Source organism: Peromyscus eremicus, chromosome 18 (assembly GCF_949786415.1).
Source record: "Peromyscus eremicus chromosome 18, PerEre_H2_v1, whole genome shotgun sequence".
In the NCBI taxonomy this organism is placed as follows: Eukaryota; Metazoa; Chordata; class Mammalia; order Rodentia; family Cricetidae; genus Peromyscus; species Peromyscus eremicus.
The window spans coordinates 4,785,889-4,809,112 of NC_081434.1; the positions used below are offsets into that span (position 1 = coordinate 4,785,889).

Here is a 23,224-nt window from a genome sequence, read left to right on the forward strand (position 1 = left end):
CCTTGCTCTTTGAAAACAAATGTGGACTTCAATTATTTCCCCAGCTTTGGCACCCTCTTGGCTGTTTTAACATATCTGGGGAAAGACCCCTGACGGGTTTAGTTCTATTTCTCAGAGGCAGACAAAAATGACACCAGTCAAAATGCCCATCTTGTTTCCAATGGTTCCTGTGAATCTTAAAAAATAAACTCTGGGTCATTTCCTCATGATCAGTCTCCTTCACAATGTCCCCTGTGGGGTTTTCAGGTAGAATGACTCGCTCATTTCTCACAGCATCCTTACTGGATGTTTTGAAAATCTATTTATCAACTCTAAACTCTCTGCTCTTGATCTTAAACCATAGATGGTTCTGGCATTCCTCCTACCCTTTGCTGGTATTTCAGCCTTTTCCTTGTTGCACATTCTGACTCTTACTGAAGACAGCTGGTAGTCTTAGTGGCACGGCCTGTAGCCTTGCCTTAGAGGAAGGAAGTGCTGATGATTGGCTACAGGTGAAAGGCCATTGAACACAGAGCTTAAACTCTTAAGAATTGTGACCTTTAAGTGCAAAAGAATCAGTTGAGGATCCTGATTTCTCTCTACAGATGTCTGGGTCTAGGGCATCTCTAAAGATTCTACTGCATAGGGTGGGTGGCACAGAAAAACTTTGAAAGTTTTTAGTGTGTTTGCAAGTGTGTTATGAGGAAGCGAACATTTTCCAGAGGTAGGCTGGAACTTCTCCTTCTTAATGTTTTGCTTACTTACAACCTTACCATGATTCCTTGTGGATGTTAGTTAAAAAATCAGGCAAAGGGGGGCTAGAGGGGGAGGGCTCAGTGGTTAAGATCACTGGCTGCTCTTCCAGAGGACCTTATTCCCACACGCCAGCTCATAAATGCTAATTTCCAGGGGATCCAGTGCCCTCTCCTGGTTTCCACAGGCACCAGACATGCACGCACATTGATGCATCATCTCATAAATGCTAAGTTCCAGGGGATCCAGTGCCCTCTCCTGGCTTCCACAGGCACCAGGCATGCAAGCACATTGATACATAGACATACATACAGGAAAACAATCATACACATAAAATAACTGAATAAACGTTTCTTAATCTTTCAAAAAAAAATCTGGATATAGAGTGAAAGGTTCCATTCCTGAAGAAGGAAGAGTAGGGTATGCTTTCCTAATGGTCTCATGCTAATATATCCATAGCTTTCAGTTACTGGCATCCTTTTCACTCAGTCTTGGAGCTCTTGAAAGAAACAAAAAGGCATTGACTTGAACCCTTGGGGGGCTCCTGAAGTCAGTTGAGAGCTGTGAGTGGTAACTTATGCTATTGATTTGTTGGTTTGCAGTTAATTTTAGGTTGTAGAGGAAAGCAGGATCTTAAGGTTCAGATTGTGTCAGCCTGTCCTTCCTGAACTTCATGCCCACGTAGAAAGGAAGTGAGAAATCACTGTGGAAATGAAGGAATCAGCAGAGATTTGTAATGAAAAAATTGGAATTTAGTCATGGAAAATATGTTAAAGATATTTGGTGGGACTCTAGGGAGACATTTAAAATAATCAAGTCGTTATAGAAGATAGCATGATGTGAGAAACAGAAAAGAATGAAGAGAGAAAAGAACAGATATTCCTATAGAAAATCATTACTATTATTGATCAGTATGAGATTCTCTAGAGATCCCCTAGGCCGTACTAAATATAAGAATGAATGTTTCTAATGCTACACCTCCAGCAGTATCTTTTTTTTTTAAAATTCCCTTCCTTTCATTATGTCTTGCACATCTCTGTAAATCCATGCACCATTAATTACCTTCATAATTTCCCACATTTTAGTTTTATTTGGTGACTGAGTTGACAGGGAATGGATGTTTCAAAAAAAAATCTCTCCCCATAAGAGAACTTGTATGTATCTGTATATTGTCTAAATAAGTAGATGATTCAGTGCATAGAAATTGTCCCTTAAAGGAGCCATATCTGGCTGAAGAAGGAGGAGTACCTGAGATTCCAGAAGATGGTCCCTGTGGATACCAGGAGGGTAAGGAGCTTGCAATGTTCTTTCACTAATAACTAGCAACGTTGGAGAAAATTGGGATGCTCAAACTAAGAAGAGAAAGGTTTTAAAATTACAGAAGTCAAAACTAAAAGCAAAATTATTCATTATTTACCTATGAAATAGAGTTTTCTTTCACTGGCATTTCATATACTTCAGAAAACGTTGTGTTGGTATAACATGTCATTTGTCCTTAATGCTTTTTTAAAAAACCTGTTGGCTCCTGCTTTTTTTATTGTATATTTTTATTATTTAAAATAATTTTAAAATTTAAATATACTTTGACTATATTACTCCCCTCCCCAAGTCCTTCCAGATCCTCGTCCCCTTCCTACCCACCCACCCCATTTAAGTTCCTTATCAAAATTAAAACAAAAGACCCAAGACAACAACAAAATCCTCAAAACCAAGGAAACAAAATAAAGCCATACACTCACCTAAGAAAGAAACAAATTGTAACCAAATAAAAGCACACACACAAAAAACAAACAAAAATGAAAACAACAAAAACGTGGAGTCCATTATATGCTGGTCAGCTACTCCTGAACATGAGGTCTGTCCTGCAGTGGTTAATATACCTAGTGTCACTCTGTGGGAGAAAAATGATTTTCCCTCTTCTAGCAGGTATAAGTGACAATTCAGTTGTTAACCTTTACCTAGTGGCTAGGTTTTCAATCATTAATGTATTCATTTTTTAAATAAAATAAAACAAATAACATCACATTGAAGTTGGAAAAAATTCACTGAGTCGTTTATTATCTCCAAACAAGAGAAACATGCTAGGAAAAAGGCCAACTATCATAATCATGCAAGTCAATCCAAATGTATTTTAACTATATAATTCCCACGGATGGCAGACACCTTGAAAATGGGGGTTGTAGCTCTTTTGTTTGTAATGCTTGTACATAGCCTTAAAAACGACTACTAAATATTTGTTGAATAAATGAATGAAATGTTTTATTTGTAGCAAAAATTTTTCCTGAATTTCCTCTTAAATAACTTTAAATTTACAAGTACATTATCATATATGAATTTAAAGTGGCATAAACCATAAGGTTAGTTGATTCAGGACTTGAGTGATGTCATCAGAAGACGCAGTCATGCCTCACCCCACCTCCTCCCTTTTACTTTTTTCTTAACCAAGTTCTCTCCCTAATTACCAAGTGGTTACCACCATCAAATAGACAAGGTGCACTGTTTCCAAATATTAAAGAAAAAGAAACACAGATAAAATGATGGAACAAACTATGTATAGGTGTCAAAGCAGAAGAAATCCCAAAGTAGAAGGTAGTAGACAGGTCACCAAATACTCAGTAATGGCAGAATCAGCCACATTCTAGTAAGGGAGACAGAAACATCAGAATTACAGTAATCATACATGTACTAGAGAAATGTACCAATTATGATCCATGCACAAATGAGGAAGCAAGGATTTCCTCCTGGGAGACAAGGCAGACAGATGTACACAGATGTGACATTTGAGAATTTGGGATTTGGTGACTTACGTTGTATATGAATGTGAATATACGTGTGGGAAGGTGCATGTATGCTTGAGCATGGGAAGGCTAGAAATCAACCCTGAGTGTCATTTCCCAGAAGTCTTAACTTCTAGTTTTGAGTCAGGGCTTCTCACTGGGACTTGGGGTTTGCTGATTCTGCTAGGCTGGCCAGCTAGCAAGGCCCAGAGCTCCTTCTGTCTCAGATGCCCCGGTACTGCCACCCTCTACCACACCCAGCTTTTGACATGGACGCTCAGGCCCTCGTGCTGACATGACAAGTACTCTACCAACTGAGCGATCACTCCTGGACCTTGAGTCCTGTGGGATAATGCTGTTGTACGCTGGCTTAATAAAACACTGATTGGCCAGGAGCCAGGCAGGAAGTATAGGCAGGGTGAGCCGACTGAAAGAATTCTGGGAAGAGGAAGGCTGAGTCAGGAGTCGCCAGCCAGACACAGAGAAAGCAAGACAAGGCAGAACTGAGAAAAGGTATCAAGCCACGTGGCTAAACATAGATAAGAATTATGGGTTAATTTAAGTGTAAGAACTAGTCAGTAATAAGCCTGAGCTAATGGCCGGGCAGTTATAAATAATATTAAGCCTCTGTGTGATTATTTTATAAAAGTATAAAAGGCTGTGGGACAGTGGGTGAGAGATTTGTCTTGCCTTGTGAGTTTGGGGATTTTATGCATATATATATATATATATATATATATATAAACTTATGCATAAAAGGACTTATATATAAAACATTACATGAAAATATTTTCATATAAATATATAGGTTTATATAAAAATATAAAATATCATATATATGTAAGTATATATATTTACAGAAAAGCCATAACCAACCAGAAAGGATTGCCTTCAAATACTAGAGACTAGGAAGTTTCTGTTTTGTCCATTCTATATACTTAATGCCTAAATGTATGGATAAAGCATAGAAGGCATTAAGTATTTCCAATGTGTGTTAATGAACAGCGCTCACTGAGAGAGTAGATCATACACAAACATGGAAGCTAAGGAGTTGTGAAGGTGAAGACAGGTAACATGATGAATGTCCCATGTCTCATTTTAAAATTTTTCAGCTTTATTCCAAAGCTGATCATCAATTAGGTGTTTTACCAAAGAAAACTATGATCGATATTATGCTTTTATAGAGATTACTCTAGTGAGCAATTTATGTCTAGTAAAAGAAGAGATGAGTGACAAGTAAGGAAATGCCAACAAGGGAGAAAAGAAAGAATTGTCTGAGAGGTATATTTTATGACCTAGAGTTGATATTATTGCCAATTAATCTGGCACAAAATGTGGAACACAAGGGCTGACCTAGGATGAGGTCTAGGTTGAAGCTGGGTTACATAGTGAGTTCCAGTGTAACCTGAAAAAAATATATATGATATATATATCATATATATATGATATATATATATATATATCATAATAAAGAATGAGCATCCTAGTTAAGTTCTATCCATGTTAGCATTCCACACCAGCTCACTGTCTGCATCTAAACCTAGCAGAAAATTATTGTATTTTTCCTTCAAAGAATATTGACAATGTACATAACAAATAATTAGATTTATTTTATGGATGAGTAGGTCCTTGCAATCTCATTTCCCCCGCAAGGCAGGGAAGCAGTATTGAGTGTAATTCTTCTTTAAAATAAGTAATAGATTTCTATCAAGAAGTACACAGACAAAATAGGTATGTGTTCATATATATATATATATATATATATATATATATATATATATATGCGCTATTATAACAATATGAAAGAAAGTCTCTAAAATGATTACTATTTAAACAGAAAATGCACAACTGCTACAATGCATTGTAGTAAAATTAACAAACTGTACATTTGAGCAAACCAGCCATTAAATAACCTCTAGAAGTATAACAAATTATCATTTAATACAATAATTGAAAATATATTAGTACACATTTAGGATTTGTGACCTTGTCCCTTTCTCCTTGGCTAAATGGAGGAACAAAATCTAGAAAGAAGACTGTAGAGGTCAGATATCTGGAAGAAGGGACGCAGTGCTTGGCTTACATCATTTAAAGCACGTTAAGGTTAGAAACATGAGCTTTCTTTCAGCTGACAATCTTGAAATATTTGAGTTAATAAACTTGCTACTTACTTTATACACATGGCTCATTATTTGTAATGGACCCTATAACATCCAGTTGGCTTTGGTGCTCCCAGTATTCTATTTTCTAACAACTACGAAAAAACAGTAATTTACCTGAAATCCTTGGTAACATTTGAAGAGCCAATCTCATGTAACATAGCCTTACTATAATAAAAGGAAGATTTTTAATAATGACCTTAGAAAATTAGAGAAAGGAAAATTTGTAGTTAGGTTGCATGTTTTTCTAGAGAGTATTGTTTCCTGTGGGTAATGTGGTATTTTTCTTATGCAACACCTACTTTACAAAGGAAAATTAGAACTGTTCACTTCAATTCCATGACTCTGCTTAAATGAAATCAATGCCAAGCTATACTCAGCAAGAACAAAATCTTCATCCTGTGTAATTGTTACTGAGTATCAGTTCATTCAATATAATCTATAAGAAAACAGCATACAATAATATTGATTAAGGCAATAAAACTAGGAAAGTGAGAAGAATAGCTACGTTCAGCTGAATATAAAATTAATTGCTAATGATTATTCTGTTTACAGGTGCATAACGCAGATCTTAAAAACAGCAACTGCTGTCTCTTCCTGAGTGGCATTTCTAGAGAAAACAAAACTTAACACCTTTCCTAACTGTGCTAATTATCCACCCCCTTTGCAGTACATACCCACATCTCTGTGCCTCCCTATTTTAAGATAGGCCTGTAACTCATACTTAGCTGGTTGTTTGATGTCCCTTTCTGGAAAAAAACAAAAACAAAAACAAAAACACTTTCATTTATCAGATCACAGTAAAACATTTAATTAGTTTTTCTTTATATTTTCTAGCCTCATTGCCATTTTAAAACAACAGAACTCTTAGCTGACATATAATATGACAGAGAGTTTTGTGAGAGTCACTTGGTCTTTATTGTAACACTTCTACACTTTAGTTTTCGTTTGTGCATTTAAGGAATGACTTTTATACATTCTGAAGCCAGACATCTACTGATCCACTGTCTGTTAATTGTTAACTGTGGGTATCTTCTTGTGACTATGAGCTAGTAAAATGAAACTGCTGTGGGATGGTCTGTATGTCAAATGTGTTGCTCTGATTAGTCAATTGGCCAGGCAGGAAGTATAGGCAGAACTAACAGAGAGGAGAATTGAGAGAACAGGAAGGCGGAGGGGAGACACTGCCAGCCGCTGCCATGACAAGCAGCATGTGAAGATGCCGGTAAGCCACGAGCCATGTGGCAAGGTATAGATTTGTAGAAATGGATTAATTTAAGATGTAAGAACTAGATAGCTAGAAGCCTGAGCCATTAAGCCAAATAGTTTAAATAATATAAGTGTCTGTGTGTTTATTTTGTAAGTGGACTGTCAGACTGCCAGGGCTTGGTGGGCCCGGAGAGAAAACTCTCCAGCTACAAAACTTATCTTTTCCCAGAATAATGAAACTAAGCAAGTATCTTACAGTATATATGATAAGATGTGAAGAATATCTGGGGTATTACTAAGGCAGTCTCTCTTCACATCTACATAATTACTTCCTTATCTACCTATCTGTCAAGATCTGTTCTTCACACTAGATTATCAGAAGCATTTTCCAACCACTAAATCTATATCCTTTTCATTGCTCACTGAATGGAATTTGAATCACATCCCAGGACCTCTTCTTGCAGGCTAGTGACAATAGATAGGAATATAAGCAAACTACACAGATGTTTCCCTCAAACTATTACTCTGTAGATTACTTTTAGCTATGTTTTTATCATTTGCTTTTAGACACTAAGCACCTATGTTAAAAGCCAGTCAGGGTGTTATGACCCTAGCACCTCAGTATCAGGAAAATTGACACAGGAGTATCCTTGGAGTTTGATGTTTGGTTAAGGTTCCCAAATCAGTTTGCTGCAGGGTCAGTGAGAGACCCTGTCTCAAAAGCCAAAGTGGAAAACAATTGAGAAAGACATCTGACATCAAACTCTGACCTTCATGTTCACAAATGCATGCACATATGCACACGTACCTTCAGGCACATATATACATACACAGATACCCATACATACACACATAAACCACACACACACACACACACACACACACACACACACGCATGCACGGCAAATTGGCTAGTGCCTTCATTATCATTAATTAAATGTTGGATATCATTTCATTAAATATAAAACTGAGGATATTTTAGAGAAGAAGCATGAGATTTTAATACTTGATCCACTTTAAAATATTAATGTGTCTTGAAAATATGATGTGCCACACTTGTGTTTGCAGACTGAATATTTGAAGTTCTGGATTGGGGCAGCCTTCAAGATAATGCAGCAAAAATGGTAGTGAATCACATAGAACATGCAACTATTGTTGACTGTGTGGTTATAATACTTAGGGGTCTGGTTTGAATTTTTTAGGTTTACAGTTTTCTAGGGTTTCAGGGCCTGGCAATAGGTTTATGATTTTTGGAATGTTCCAGTTCATAAACCTTCTGCTTCTGATATGCATATGTTTCATGGTTTGGGGTACGCCTTGTAAAATCTGTCTGACTTTGGTGCTATTTCTATTAATCTGTTTTATAACAACTACAGAAAACAATACTTTACTGTTTGGTATTTTTGGAACATGTGCTGAATTCTTTTATTACTTTTACTTTTTGACTAACAAAAAACATTTTATTTAATTTTTCTCTTTAGTAATCATAACAGTGACAAACCTTAGTACAGTTTAATTTGCATCATAGGTAGCATATCTCTACCCCCTCTTTTACAATCACCCCTGAACCTTAGGTAGAGGAGTTATGTTATATCTAATTGCATGAAATTAACATTATACAGGCTGTGTTTGTGTGTGTGTGTGTGTGTGTGTGTGTGTGTGTGTGTTCAACAATTAAAAAGAGACCATGAATTTGAAAGAGAGCAAGGTGGGGTAGCATGAGAGAGTCTGGAGGGAGAAAAAGGAATAATAAAATGATGTAATTATATTAAAATAAAAAACCAAAATGAGAAGTGATTTTAAAATGGAAGTTTAGAGCCAATGTATATATCAATAAATGTCTATCATCTGTCATTCTACATTAACTAGTAACTATTCCTGTGAAATAGTTACTTAGGGAGCCTCCTAAGAACAAGAAGCAAGTATCTGGAGCCTGAGCAGAGTTCTATGGAAATCCTGACACCAAAATTTCCAAAGAGACTCATGATAGGGCTTCATGTTTTTTCAAAGGTTTGTCTATGACATTTCTTGGCATCGACACTCTGAAAATAAGTTCACAGGTGTCTGTGGTTAGTTTTCCTTCTTATTCAGAGAAGATGAAATGTTTTCATGTTGTAGAAGGAGTAGGTAATCCTCACACATCACAGGTGATCATGCTGGTTATATAACTTGTATTTTCTTAGGGCTTTGGTCTTTGTGTTTCCCTTCACTGCCTTCACTGGGCTATGGCCATGTAGGTAGTGTACACAGTACACTTAAGCCCCGATCAATTGTTCTTTAGTATAATTTGACCCAGGGTGGACTAAGAGGATCTTTACCAGTCTACTACTTCTTTTATGTCTTTGTATCTTGAGTTAAAGTTTTTCTGCCCCTAACCTGCTACTTAGTACCTATTTCTTCTTATTTCTCTGTTTGGTTTTTTTTCTTCAGAGTCAGGGATAAGAAACAGCACCAGGGCTATTGTCTTCTGGGCAAGCTTTTGGCCACCTATGCCCCGCCCCCAGCCCTGAGCACATTTGAGAAGTTTCCCTCTTGTATGTGACACACCAGCATGCTGTGGAGAAGGCAGGAACTTCTCCTCATATATGGGTGCTTTGTTGCGTGCCTTCAGGAGAAGCTTTTCTCAGTTGTTTTGGTCTAGCTTGATTGGCTGAACAGAATTTGTTAAGATAATGCTTACTCATCATTTTGTGTGATGTTGCATTGTTATGACACATTGTGAAATGAATAAAATATATTACAGATTTCCTAAATCTGCAATGCTTTGTAAAGCTATGCTCCAACCTGTATATCATTTTAACCACATGTATAACGTTAACCACCAATACCACGAAATTTCCATTACAGGCACCTTTACAATGAAAAGCTCCCAAGTATGAAAACTTGACTAACAATTCTACTTAGAACTTTTTCATCGTTACAAATATTTGCACAAACATAGAAATAGTAATTTCTTTCTAAAATAAAAAAAAACAGGTAATACATTTTCATTCATCCTTTTCTGAGTTTGTTGTTTGTTTGTTTTTTAACTTTGTACTTTTAGTTTTCTTTCTTTTCAAAAACATTACATCCATCCCTTATTATTGAGAATACTGTGGGCTACTAGACCCCAAGTCTCCTATGCTAGTAGAACTATATAATAATGTTACAGGAGACTGAACCAAAAGACAGAAGTGTCACAGAATGGTAGATTGACTATTAAGGTGTCTTCCCTAGCCTGGCTAGTTCTTCTTTGTAGCCTAGGTAAGTAGTCATTATTAGTGGGTAAGCAGATACAATCTTTCCTTTTGTTTTTCATAAAGGCAGTTGCTACATGATTGTTCAACTCAAACTTTGAAGACAATGGAGAATATTTGACTTCATTAGTCATATCAATCAAATTTTTAACTTAAAGTTTATTAGTGATACAGTTAAAAAAAACAATTATTTGTAATGATCCACCAAATAACTATTTTCTACAATCTTCTCTCTGTTTGTGAAAATATAGACTTGTAATCCACCCATTTTATTAAAGTGCTGTTTCCAGTCACTGAACTTCTCTACTTCTGAGCTGACTAAAAACATTTACCAGAACTTACAAATCACAGACAACTGCATTTTTATCATTTAGATGCAATTAATTTTAATGCAGTGTACTCATAAAAGACAGGGAAAGTGGGGCTGGGGAGATGGTTCTGATGTTAAGAGTTCTGCTGCTCTGGCAGATGACATGGCTTCAGTTCCCAGCACCAATGTGGTTCACAAGCACCTGAAACTCCAGATCCAGGAGGTTTCTGATGGTGTGTGCAGGTACCAGACATGCACAAGGTGCACATGGATTTATGCAGGCAAACATCCATTAACACAAAGCAAAAATCATAATTTTAAAGAGAATAATTTATATATATATATATATATAATATATATATCTGTATTGTTAGAAATGAATGTTTTTCCTACAAAATTTCTTTTGGTAATCCCAACCTCCATATGGTGATATTTGGAAATGAGGTTCCTAAGGAAGAGTAAGAGGCTGTATATTTTGGAGTTCTAAACTGAAAGGATAAGTATTTTAATGAGACAGCAGGGAGCTTTCTGTTTCCTGATGTATACATATGGACACACCCTGTGATGGCACACAAAGGACTGGGGGTGAAATGTACTTTGTTCACACTCAGAGCTTGGACTTCCCATCTGTAGAAATAAATTTCTGTTCTTTAAGTCACAATGTGTCTGGCATTCTGTTATGGCAGGTGAAGCAAACATATGCACAGGTCAAAGAATTATTCATGATTAAAGGTTTATATTCTCATACGTTTCAAGTGTGTATTTGTGAACACCTTAGAGATGTAACCTTACCTCATTCAATGTGTTCAAAAATAGCTTCATGTAACTTAATTACCAAAAATGGGAACCCACTTGCAATATCCAGTTTACTTTTTGTTAACGTCGAATAAACACTTTAAATGCATCTGAGGATTATTTGTAAAAGAGATGCTGAAGCCGGGCGGTGGTGGCGCACGCCTTTAATCCCAGCACTCGGGAGGCAGAGCCAGGCGGATCTCTGTGAGTTCGAGGCCAGCCTGGACTACCAAGTGAGTCCCAGGAAAGGCGCAAAGCTACACAGAGAAACCCTGTCTCGAAAAACCAAAAAAAAAAAAAAAAAAAAAAAAAAAAGAGATGCTGAAAAATAAATTATATAATTATGGCTTATCAAGTGAGGACATAAGAGACAATACTATTAAATATTTGAGAACAGTTTAAACACAGGTATTTTGACAGGCATTATTACTGTTCTTCAAATTTAATGAAAGGTAAAGGTATATTAAATATGGCCTTAGAAGGTTATCTTTCCTCAATTTTCACACCTGTGGACACTAGTAGAAGTTTAGTAAGCCACACACAGAAAGAGAAATGTTCATACATGGCTCATATAAAAGACAGAGATAGAGTGGGGGGAAGGGAAGAGAGAGAAGGAGAGAGGGGGAGGGAGAGGGGAAGAAGGAGGGAGGGAGGGAGGGAGGGAGGGAGGGAGAGGTAGGGGAAAGAAAACAGCAGGAAGGGTGAATGCAAAGGATGAGTTACAGCCATCTTGCCTTCTACGACCCCCATCCCTACTATGTATCAGGTATTACATACCATGCTAATCCCTTTCCTTGGTATCTACAGTTACTCAAAACTCTCATTAAAATATCTTCATCTTATCTGGGCACTCGAAATGCTCGTTAATTCAAAATACCTCTTTGAAAAATACATCACATATGAAAGCTATTGTTTTGAAAATGCTACTGTAGTGAACTTAGGTGCATTTCTATAATTGCAAATAACTTCTTTGAGTCCTACACAGTTGCTTAGTCTCCTTTCATTTGACAGGATACCACAAATTCAAATTTGAAATATAGCAAATAAAAAAAATAAATTACAATATTTTATCACTTCTTCTGTTAGTGTTTATCGTGTGTATAAAATTTTATATTGCTCCAATTGATGCTCCATTCCAATTCCTGGCTGTAGATTTGATCAAGTATATTTTTTGAAACATTTATTATTTTGCACTCCAAATTTTCTCATAGACTTTATCATGTACTCTTATTTATGGAGAGGGAAGAAAAAAAAAACAGGAGTGAGGGAGAGCATTGAGTCTGTTTACAAAACATAACAATGTATGAAATAGACTTGTTCTTATAGATGTAGATCATATCTGAGCTTTGCTATGGGAGGGCCAGTTGTGTTCAGAGACTCTGAGACAATTTTCTGCTTCAGTGATTCACTCAAAAGATTCACAAGACTCAGCTAACCTGTGAGGCTAATTCTTTGTTGTGGCTTTGATATATTATGGCAAAGACACACGAAGTCAAACCAGGAAAGAGATAGCACATAGATAAAGTAGAGAGAATATCAGGTCCACACTTACCAGGCTTCCCTTCCTTTCCATGGAGTCACACTAAGTGTTTCGTTTTCCCAGAAACCGTTGTGATGAAAAGTCATGAAAGGTTGTCTATCGGGAAGCTAATTAGAGGGTTGGTATTGAGTGCTTTTTATTAGTGCTCTGGTCTCAAAGGCAGTGTTTGCAGGTGTGTACCACTGAGTGTGTACCAAAACTCCAGATTCCCCAAACGAAAAGTAAACAGCATATTTGTAAAAGGTGGTAAACGTCACACACACACACACACACACACACACACACACACACTATTTGCACAGACTAGTCTGGTTTAGCTATCCTGTAACTCATTACTAATTATGGAATACTACTGTGTATCTATCACAGTAGTATTCCATGTCAGACAAGATCCTACATTGGAAGCAAACATTTCTAGTTGTCTTAGCCCTGGCGTGTTGAATATTCTCTGCACATTAGTTAAAAGCAGTTTTGTCATCAAATGAGCCTGAGACAGTCTACATTTTACTACCTAACATTGAGAGACTCATAAATAAATTGAATTATTTGCACCTCTGTTTCATTAACTGTTACTATTAGGCAGTTCAATCACAGGATTTCCATGGCAAGTCTTTGAAACAATGCACTTAAAAATCTTAGCACACTATCTGAAAAGAGTAATAATAGTTGCAGGCAACTAATAATAGGATATGGCATCTACCTCTAAAGAATTTATAGTAGAATGCATGAGCTTGACACATGAAATGAGAAGAGCATTGCTGTTCGTTATGTGTGTTCCCATCTATTAGTACAAATATGTATATATATATTGCACTATAGTGCACCTATAGATGTGTGCTCCCATCTGCCAGTGCAACAGGACCTCTGAGAATGAGCAAACACAGCAACACTGTGAGACCCGAACTACTACTTTCGCATGAAGCTGATTGTTACAATTTCATGAAAGTGACCAGATTCTCTAATTCTGAGATTGTTTAGAAATGAGTATCACATGAATTTGTGTCTAGACAGTCTTATATGCATACAATCTAATCTTCTTGTGAATGGTTTTGGAAATTAAAGTTATTTTTCATACTCACTCACCCTTTGTGTGTATGTGTGTGTGTGTGTGTGTGTGTGTGTGTGTGTGTGTGTGTATGTGTGTGGTGTGTATGTGTGGTGTGTCTGTCTATAAGGCTGACTATCGAATAGAAGCATTTTGGTGAATGTTGCCTTTATGCTGTTTAGGTATGGACTCAGTTATAACTCTGCAGATGGGACTGTTCATTACTGATATGGATAATAATCATAATTTATATACATATATATCATATATATATGATAAACATAACTAATGATCATTATATGTTCAATATGTGTATTAAACATTGTGATTATAAGAAAATACACTGATTTTGAACATTCAGATTTATTGACAAAAATGAAAAGTATGCTTAGAATGTAGTCAGTCCTAAGGCTGTTCAAAAAGAACATTTTTGGTTGCGAAGCCAATTGATGGCTAAGGAAAAAAACTGGTATTGTGAGAATGTGTGCTTTGCTCTTATCTTCCTCTTGCTTGTTTTTATAATAAACCAAACTGTTAATATATCAAAGAGATGTACCCCTTGGGAGTGGGGGTTGCTTTCAACATTAGGTGTGTCCTTGGGCTATTATTAAGCATTTAGGGATTTTTTCCATAAAAAAAGTCTTAATTTGTATCATACCTCTAAATTCTATTCACAGCTCCTACAAATTAGGGATACTTTAGGAATTCCCTAAGTGTTAATGTTAAGAGGGAGAGAGTTTGGTCTATTTCTAAAAAGATCACTAATAAAGTAAGTCCTTACTTTTGCTAGAAAAAAAAGATTACAGATGAGTGTTATAAACATACCCACACAGAATACCATTTAACTAAGGCGCACAGTTTAAAGTAAAATTAATTTATTAAGGTTAGAACTTCCATTGTATCTCAGCTGAAATCTTTGCAGAGATGACAGAAGGAACACAAGCATCGTTAGCTGTTGTCATGGCTCTCCTAATTAATCGTAGCAAGTGACAAAAGATGGATTGAATGAGAGTGACACAGCTTATGGCTATAGATGTATTGGAGAGGTTGGCTCAACCTACAGATATAGGTATATAATTGTTTTCCATAGATTACAAATTAAATTGTGATTCAGGGCTTCAGTTCAATTTTACAATTGTGCAATTTAGGCAAAGATACTTAGGAATATAGCAATGAATTATAGACTTTGTCCATAAGTTAGTTGTTCAGTCACCACACAGAAAATGGAATACATAATAGAAGAGCTAGATTAGTTTTACAATTCTAGCATGTTTTGCTTATTATTTTATTCTTTATGTAAGTCAGTTGGCTTTATCCTGAGAGCTTGAGTAATGATGTCTTGAACTGAATCCAATTAAGCGGAATTAAATTGAGTCAGTTAACTAATTTTGAGAAAAGAAATAGGAATAATCCTTTATGAATCATCTACACCTGAGTTTAATAATGATGTCCAATTTATTCTGTTTTTCTCTTCTTTTTCACTCAAAATTATTTTAATTTTGCTATATGCCTTCCAAAAATGATGTTTCATTCTATATAATAGGATCATATTATGTATTATATAATATGTAATTTTTTTTGTTCTTATCACATCTTCAAGGGACTTTACCATATTAGGGACACAATGGTGGTTTTCACTTATCTTAATCATTTTTCCTCTATTTTTGTTTCCCAGCCCCATGGTTTTGGAATATTTGTATTCTGTTAAGTCTTTTAAAAATGTTTTCTTGTCTGCTACTTTAAATATAAGATTTTATCTTTTTTTTAGTTAACTTTTTTGAAAACTACATTATAACTAATTATATTTGCATGAATGAATGTGGGCATAATGATAACTGAATTACAGTATGTGTTAACTTTATCCACATAAATATTTTCAAATGCAACATGATCAGATTTAGCAAAAATTGAAATTGTACTACAGGTTAAAAGTTTATTTTTCTAGATCCAATTTTGGCTGACAATTCTGACCTAATGTTATATTTTATTTTCCTTAAGCAATATTCCTAGTGTCAGGTGAAACATAATTTTAAGTTATGGAAGAGATGTCGAAGGAAATAGTTTCTGCATCGGCAGATTGTGGGAAATGGACTTTCTTCACATCTGAGTTTAATTATTAAGTTGCATTAGTGTTTTGAGAGACAGAAAAACTGACCACTAAAGAAAAACACAATGCTTTAATATTCAGAACTTACATTCTACAATACTTAAGACAGCTTCCCTGCACTTAATTAAATGTGCATGATTGTAGCGATCTTAATTATTCCTGAGTTGTTTTTTTTGTTTTTTGTTTTTGTTTGTTTGTTTGTTTATTACTTGCATGTACGTCCCCCCAAATGCACTGGAAAATATATGGTAAATAAATGGTGTAAGCTATTCCCAAAGCGCCTTCCCTCTGAGTCCCAGACTCAGACCTGATTGTTCTCTTTGCCAGGGAGGTAGGATTACCTCCTACCAAGGGCAGCTGGAGGAAGCTGCCCTCATTCTGTAAGCTTCCATGCTGCTGCTTACGTGGTGTTCACAGAATGGGTCACACAAAGAACTTTTGGGCAAAGTCAGGATTCATTTTCACACAGTTAATGTGTGAGTGACTGTTCATGGTCATGCAAATCATGGAATGTGATACAAAACCCAAGCATGTGTAGCATGACAGCTATACCAGTGGTGGTGTGGTTGGCATGGACCAGCAACAATCAAAATCTTAAAAGAAGGAAGTATGGGCCTGAAAGACAGCTTAGAGGCGCCAGGCGTTGGTGGCTCATGCCTTTAATCCCAGCACTCGGGAGGCAGAGCCAGGCTGATCTCTGTGAGTTTGAGGCCAGCCTGGGCTACAGAGCGAGATCCAGGACAGACTCTAAAACTACACAGAGGAACCCTGTCTCGAATAAATGATAGCTCAGAGGCAATTCCAGCCCCCAGGAACCTGAATCTCTGAGTGCAGCAGCACTGACATGCATATATCCATGCATGCATTGTGTTCATGTGCGTGTATGCACACACACACACATACAGACATGCGCACACATGCATGCATGCACTGCACACACACAATTTTAAGAATAATATCTTTAAAAAGTAAGAATCAATAAAATATGGCATTAAATAAAAGCCATATTTGTGTGTAATTCACAACTTGAACTCTGGTTAATGACATATACCTACACATACATTATTTCAGAAATATAGACTACAGCTGTGTATAATACCCAGATTTTTTTAAACAAAAATTTGCCATCATTCTAGAGATATTTGGGGCTCGTTTGGCTGTGTTCCACTGAAAGCTTTTGCATTACATTTGATTGGTGTCAGTCTTAAAAACTATACATGTTAAATGTTTCCAATTTATTTTCATGTGTTTTTATAACATGGTTAAAAAAAAAACTGAAGGGGACTGGAGCATTAGGCTCAGCAGTTAAGAGCACTTACTGGTCTTGCAGAGACCTGGGTTTGGTTCCTCCAGCACCGACATTTGATGGCACTAGTTCTAAAGAATCTGATTGCCTCTTATGGCCTTCACACACACACACACACACACACACACACACACACACACACACACACACAAAGACACACTACACACATACTAAAATAAAATCAATCTTTATAAAGTAAATAAAAATCCCTCATCAGCTGGAAACAGTCATGCTTTCTTCTAGTCCCAGATAATCAGGCCTTTGGGACGGAAAGATCACCCTAGTCCAAGAATTTGAGACTTCCATCTCAAAAAAAAGTAATGCAAAACAAAAGTTAAAAACAAATCAGTCTGTGTGTTGTGTTGGAAAGCTCTAATTATATTACATGCGAACCAATCTATCTTGATCGCTAAACTTCACTTTCTCAGCGTTCAGCACAGAGAGACAGTAAGGATAAAATCGTATTGTGTCAATCACTTGTCTGCCTCAGGTCCCGTCAGCAGTATCTTGGTGAACAACTATGGCAGCCGGCCAGTGGTGATAGTTGGAGGGTTGTTATGCTGCACCGGAATGATCTTGGCTTCCTTCAGTAACAGCGTGATACAACTTTATCTCACGGTTGGCTTTATCGGAGGTAAGTCAGGTTCTCTTCTCATCTGAACAGTTTGAAAAGGAAGAAGAAGATACAAATTCTTCATGGTTTGTTTCAGTTTGTTTTTGGAAAACAAGTCTACTCTGGGGTCTTTTTATCTGATGCACTAAAAGACTGCTTACAGTAGGGCTACACGTTGTTTCATTTTAAGGAATGATTTTTAAAGGTTATCGTTTGGTCATGTGTCATCCTACAGATACGGACACAGGAGAAGCTTTGGTTGTTTTTGACTTGGTCACTTTTTAATTGTTGAGTCTTGTGAATACCTCCTAGTACAATGACTTCATGTATAAAACACATTTTCAGTCCTGCCTAGAGTACTTGACTTACCACTCATGGGTAAGTTAAAAATGCTGTCAAACACATATTTGGGGATAGCTGTGATTTAACACCAACAGTAAAATTACGACCAGCTAGGCTTTAATGAGTGGCAGAGAGAGCTTGTTAGTCTTTATCTACATTTCCCTTACTGAAATGACCTGCTTATGAGCACTCACACAGACCTGGCATCTGACAGCACCGTGCCTCATGAGAGAGCCCTTTCCACTAACCCGACCTAAACTGTATAGTTGAAGAGCACCACTTTTATTTTCCTTGTCAATAAATTTTATTTACAAATCTACATTCCATGTTTTAAGAAAAAAAATGGCCAATAAGGCTAAATTAACATTTTTGTCTCGTGTATGAGTTGAGATCCATCTCAATGTATACATGTAAACCATTTGCTGAAGAGAACAGGTAGGTTTTACAGGCTACTGTGCAGCAGACATCCTAGTTCAAGTTTATAATAAAACCAGCACTAGGAAAACTGAGGCAAGAGAGTCTGAGTCCAATGTTAGTTTGAGCTGTACAATGAGTTCAAGACCCACCTGGGCTACATACTGAGAATAATAAAAACAAAGATCTACAATAATAATGATAATAAATGTCTGTATTTGTAACCACTCTGTGTCACTCTGACTTTTTATACAGCAAAACACTTTCTTTGATTGTTCAAACATCAAATCTAAGTATTACATATTGGAGCTAAGCATTGCTGCTGTGGAGAGAGTATCTGTGTTTCCTTTATAAACACATCCTGACTATCTTCTGTCTCACCAGAGAAGAGCAAGAGGCTAGAGTACAGAGGCCATGGTTTTGATGTTCCTATACTCGAAAATTCCTATACAGTAACATCATTGCTATTCCAACACAATTTCGTGTGTTTGGGTCTTGGTGACATTGCTGTTTCTAGAATGAACCAGTGTATATAACTTACCTTGACATAACATCTAAAGGCAAAAAGTCCTCCTCTTTGTTCAGGGAGAAAATGAATAAAGATAAATGAAAACCAAAACATAGGTTTTTAATTCAGCTTCCTCTGCTTACAAGCTACCTGCCCATAAACTGATGAGCATCGATCTAATGATTTCCAGTCTACATATCTCAGTGGTGTGTTTAAGGGAACTCATGAGGAGTTGCAGCTTCTTTTCCCTAAATTATAGCTTTGGTTTCTTCCATGGCTTTTAGAGAACTTAATTCAGAAAATGTCATCAAGAGTTGGAGTATTTGTACTTAGCGTTGCATATCCCAGAAGTTGAATACTGAAACACTTAGCAACATGGCTTCAATTCATCCAAATTAGCAGGCTAAAGAATTTTAACCTTAATAGTCCTTTACATATAGAATAGTACCAACGCTAATGTAGTAAAAGAGATAGTTTACATAAATTAGTTTATATGCTTTTCAAAGAACTGGTCATCTATACTGCTGAATAGTATCATGTCTGGGTGATCTGCAAGAAGTAATTTGTCTCTCAAAGGTGGAACTAACACTGTTAAGGATATTATGGTGGGAACTTGGCCCCAAAGAATCAACTAAAACTCCCTAAAATAAAATATATTCCAAAAATTTTTACTCAGCCCATTTGTAGATCTCTAGATACTAAATTTAGAATGTGATGGATGTGGAATAAAATAATGGAATGAACTTATTTCTCTGGTTTATTATTACATGGTGTTGAAAGGAATATTTATGAGAAGGTAGATTGTTAAAAATTGTGACTTTTTTAGTCTGTCCGTAATTTTACTGCAATAACAGAGTACCCTCATTTTTAAATCTCACTAGAAACAAATCTAGCCTGTTTATTTGCATAGAAGTATGCATGAGAAGGAAGGGGTTAATTTATCAGTGGGATTATATTATTCTGATTAAGAATTCATAATTTTATAGGGATTGTTATAGCCTATTTTATGGTATTTCTTTCATACCTCAGTAGTCCCCAGTCTTATTTCTGGCTTTAAAACAAAGGACTCTGAAAACATTCTTACTGTTTAGTTATGAAAATCAAATTAGTTTTTGTGTTCAATTATATTTCCATTTGTAATCCTCAAAGATTGGGATTCACGGCTGCATGTCTGATTGCCTTATTCTCCATAGAAAACGTTTTGAGGAATTTATTTGGTGAGTGATATAATGCGTTTATATTATCTTTTGTTTTTGGTTTTGTGTTTCAGGTTTAGGATTAGCGTTCAACCTGCAACCAGCCTTAACAATAATTGGAAAGTACTTCTATAGGAGACGACCCATGGCGAACGGCTTGGCCATGGCTGGAAGTCCTGTTTTCTTAAGCACACTGGCCCCTTTCAATCAGTACCTATTTAACAATTATGGCTGGAAGGGAAGCTTCCTGATTTTGGGAGGCATATTTTTGCATTCCTGTGTGGCTGGGGCTCTCATGAGACCTGTCCAGAAAAGCCCACGTAAGTCGAAGTCTAAAAGTAAGGTTGGTTCAAGACATGATGCAAATATGAAGAAAGCCAGCAAGATGTCAACAGCAGAACAGATTAATAGGTTTTTAGATTTCAGCCTTTTTAAGCATAGAGGATTTTTGATCTACCTATCTGGAAATGTCATTATGTTTCTAGGGTTTTTTGCCCCTATTATATTCTTGGCTCCATATGCTAAAGACAAAGGAGTGGACGAATATAACTCAGCTTTATTGCTGTCTGTGATGGCTTTTGTTGATATGTTTGCTCGACCTTGTGGAGGATTAATAGCCAACTCCAGGTTAATCCGCCCACGAATCCAGTATTTCTTCAGCTTTGCGATCGTGTTCACTGGCATAGTCCATCTCCTCTGCCCCCTGGCAGATACCTACGCAGCCTTGGTGGTCTACGCTATATTCTTTGGCTATGGATTTGGAAGTGTTAGCAGTGTTCTCTTTGAAACTCTCATGGACCTGGTTGGACCTGCCAGATTTTCCAGTGCTGTGGGACTTGCCACAATTGTGGAATGTTGTCCTGTTCTTCTCGGCCCTCCTCTTGCTGGTAAGCATATTTCTCATCAAGGACAGCAAAATGAATAGCATAAATATATATGAAGAAGTATGTTCTTTGCACTGATTAATGTGCTTTGAATAATTCTAGTTGCATAAAAGACAGGAGGGGTTTCACACTTGAAATTTTCATAATTGGTTGATGTAACCCAAAATTTAGAACCCTGGACTTAACAAAAGTCATGAACTTAAATTAGATTGAGGGTTAGTATAACTTTAGGATTTTTATATACATCAATTATTTTATGATTTTTAAGGCTATATCACAAGCTATTTTTGCTGAACAGAGTCATGTTTCACTTACACAAAAGTAAGCAGAAATATAAAATAATATCTTATAAGGATTAGAATCTGGATTTTTATGAAAGTACATTAGCTACGTTGATTTTGAGTTTTTGCCTAAGGTATACTTTCATATCATTGACACAGAATATGCAAGGATGAAGGAAAATGCATTCAAGTTCAGTTTTTTGAGTAAATAATAAGTTACATATTCATAAGTGACAAAGATGACATGTAGACTTTTAAGATGTGCAATGGTTTCTAAGTTGGCTATAGAAGTGTTTATTCTAAAATTCCTGCTGAAGGAATCAAGTATATGTAGGTACCACCACGTCGAGAAGTTGAGAAAAAGGCTTGATATTTGTCCTTTTATGAAAGAAAGAAAGAAAGAAAGAAAGAAAGAAAGAAAGAAAGAAAGAAAGAAAGAAAGAAAGAAAAAGAAAGGGAGACAGAAAGAAAGGGAGACAGAGAGAAAGAAAAAGAAAAATGAAAAGAAGAAAGAAAAATAGCCCAGTGGTGGTAGTGCACACCTTTAATCCCAGCACTCGGGAGGCAGAGGCAGGAGGATCTCTGAGTTCAAGGACATCCTGGTCTACAGATTGAGTTCTAGGACAGCCAGGGCTACACAGAGAAATGCTGTCTTGAAAATAAACCAAAAAGAAAAAAAAGAGAAAGAGAGAGAGGAAGGGAAGGGAGGAAGGGAGGAGGGAGGGAAGGAGGGAAGAAGGGAAGGAAGGAAGGAAGACTGAAAGAGAGAGGGAGAGAGAAAAAAAGGACAGAGAGAAGACAAAGGGTGAGAAAAAAAGGATAAAATGGTTATTATAGAAACATTGCGTTTTGTTGATTTTCCTATGGATTGTTTTGTGGCTTCCTTTTGAAGTATGTTTGAGAGTACTCCTGGAAGGAAACTATGATAGACAGTTGTGCGATTTAAACTTAAATTATAAAGGCAAATGGCAAATGCATTACATGCATGATTTAATTTAAAATCTTTTTTAGTGTTAGATTTTAAATGTTTTTGATGATGGTGATGGTGGTGACACTAATTGTTATTTGTGGTATAATCTCTAACAGTCCTTGTGTATGCATAATGAATACTGAGCTCATTCATTTAGGTTCTTGGTCTGCCTGCCTGCCTAGTGCTCAGAGCCATGCTGATAAAATTTTCTCACATCTTTAGTCAGTTGTTAAACTGTTTTCTTTAGAACATGAAGCTGCTGTGAAGATGGGAAATTCATTATTAATTTTTTTCAGTCTTAATGCTATCATTGAAATTCCATCTTCCACTTTCTACTGATTAGAAAGACATCCAAGTCATTGTCAGACCTTAGTGGTGTGGCTGGCACTTCTATTAGTAAGAAGCATGAATGTCTTAGATGGTAGGGCTTTCAATGCAATGCCACATTGTCAACAACACAGTTGTGAAAAGAGTGATGATCCTTAGGTCTTAGGTTTATCAATCAGTTTATTTTATGGCATAAAAAAATGGCACAGCATGCCTAACTTTCCATGCTTACAGAATCGATTTCAGGAATCTTGGAGCTTATGAGTTAGTGATAATATTCTATAAATAGGAAAAAGTTATGTGTGACTATCATTGACAGAATTAAAATAAATGTTAAGTCAAGCAAAAGAGACATTAAGTGGGCTCTAGGGATTGAAATAGAAGAGTCTAAGCTGGCCACTCCTGCCTCTGCTGAGAAACTTCATGACTAAATAACATGACTATTATTCTTACATGAGATTAATTATTGCATA

The 23,224-nt window shown here is 36.4% G+C and overlaps 1 protein-coding gene across 2 annotated transcripts in view; it reads left to right on the top strand.

Annotated features, from left to right (window-relative positions):
• Slc16a7 (solute carrier family 16 member 7) overlaps window positions 1–23,224 on the top strand; it is a 76,065-nt gene that overhangs the window by 49,377 nt on the left and 3,464 nt on the right. For both annotated transcript variants that reach the window (XM_059245342.1, XM_059245341.1), the window contains 2 exons: window positions 17,707–17,850; window positions 20,364–21,176. In XM_059245342.1, coding sequence (XP_059101325.1) covers window positions 17,707–17,850; window positions 20,364–21,176 — 957 coding nt within the window. The remainder of the gene's footprint in view (window positions 1–17,706; window positions 17,851–20,363; window positions 21,177–23,224) is intronic.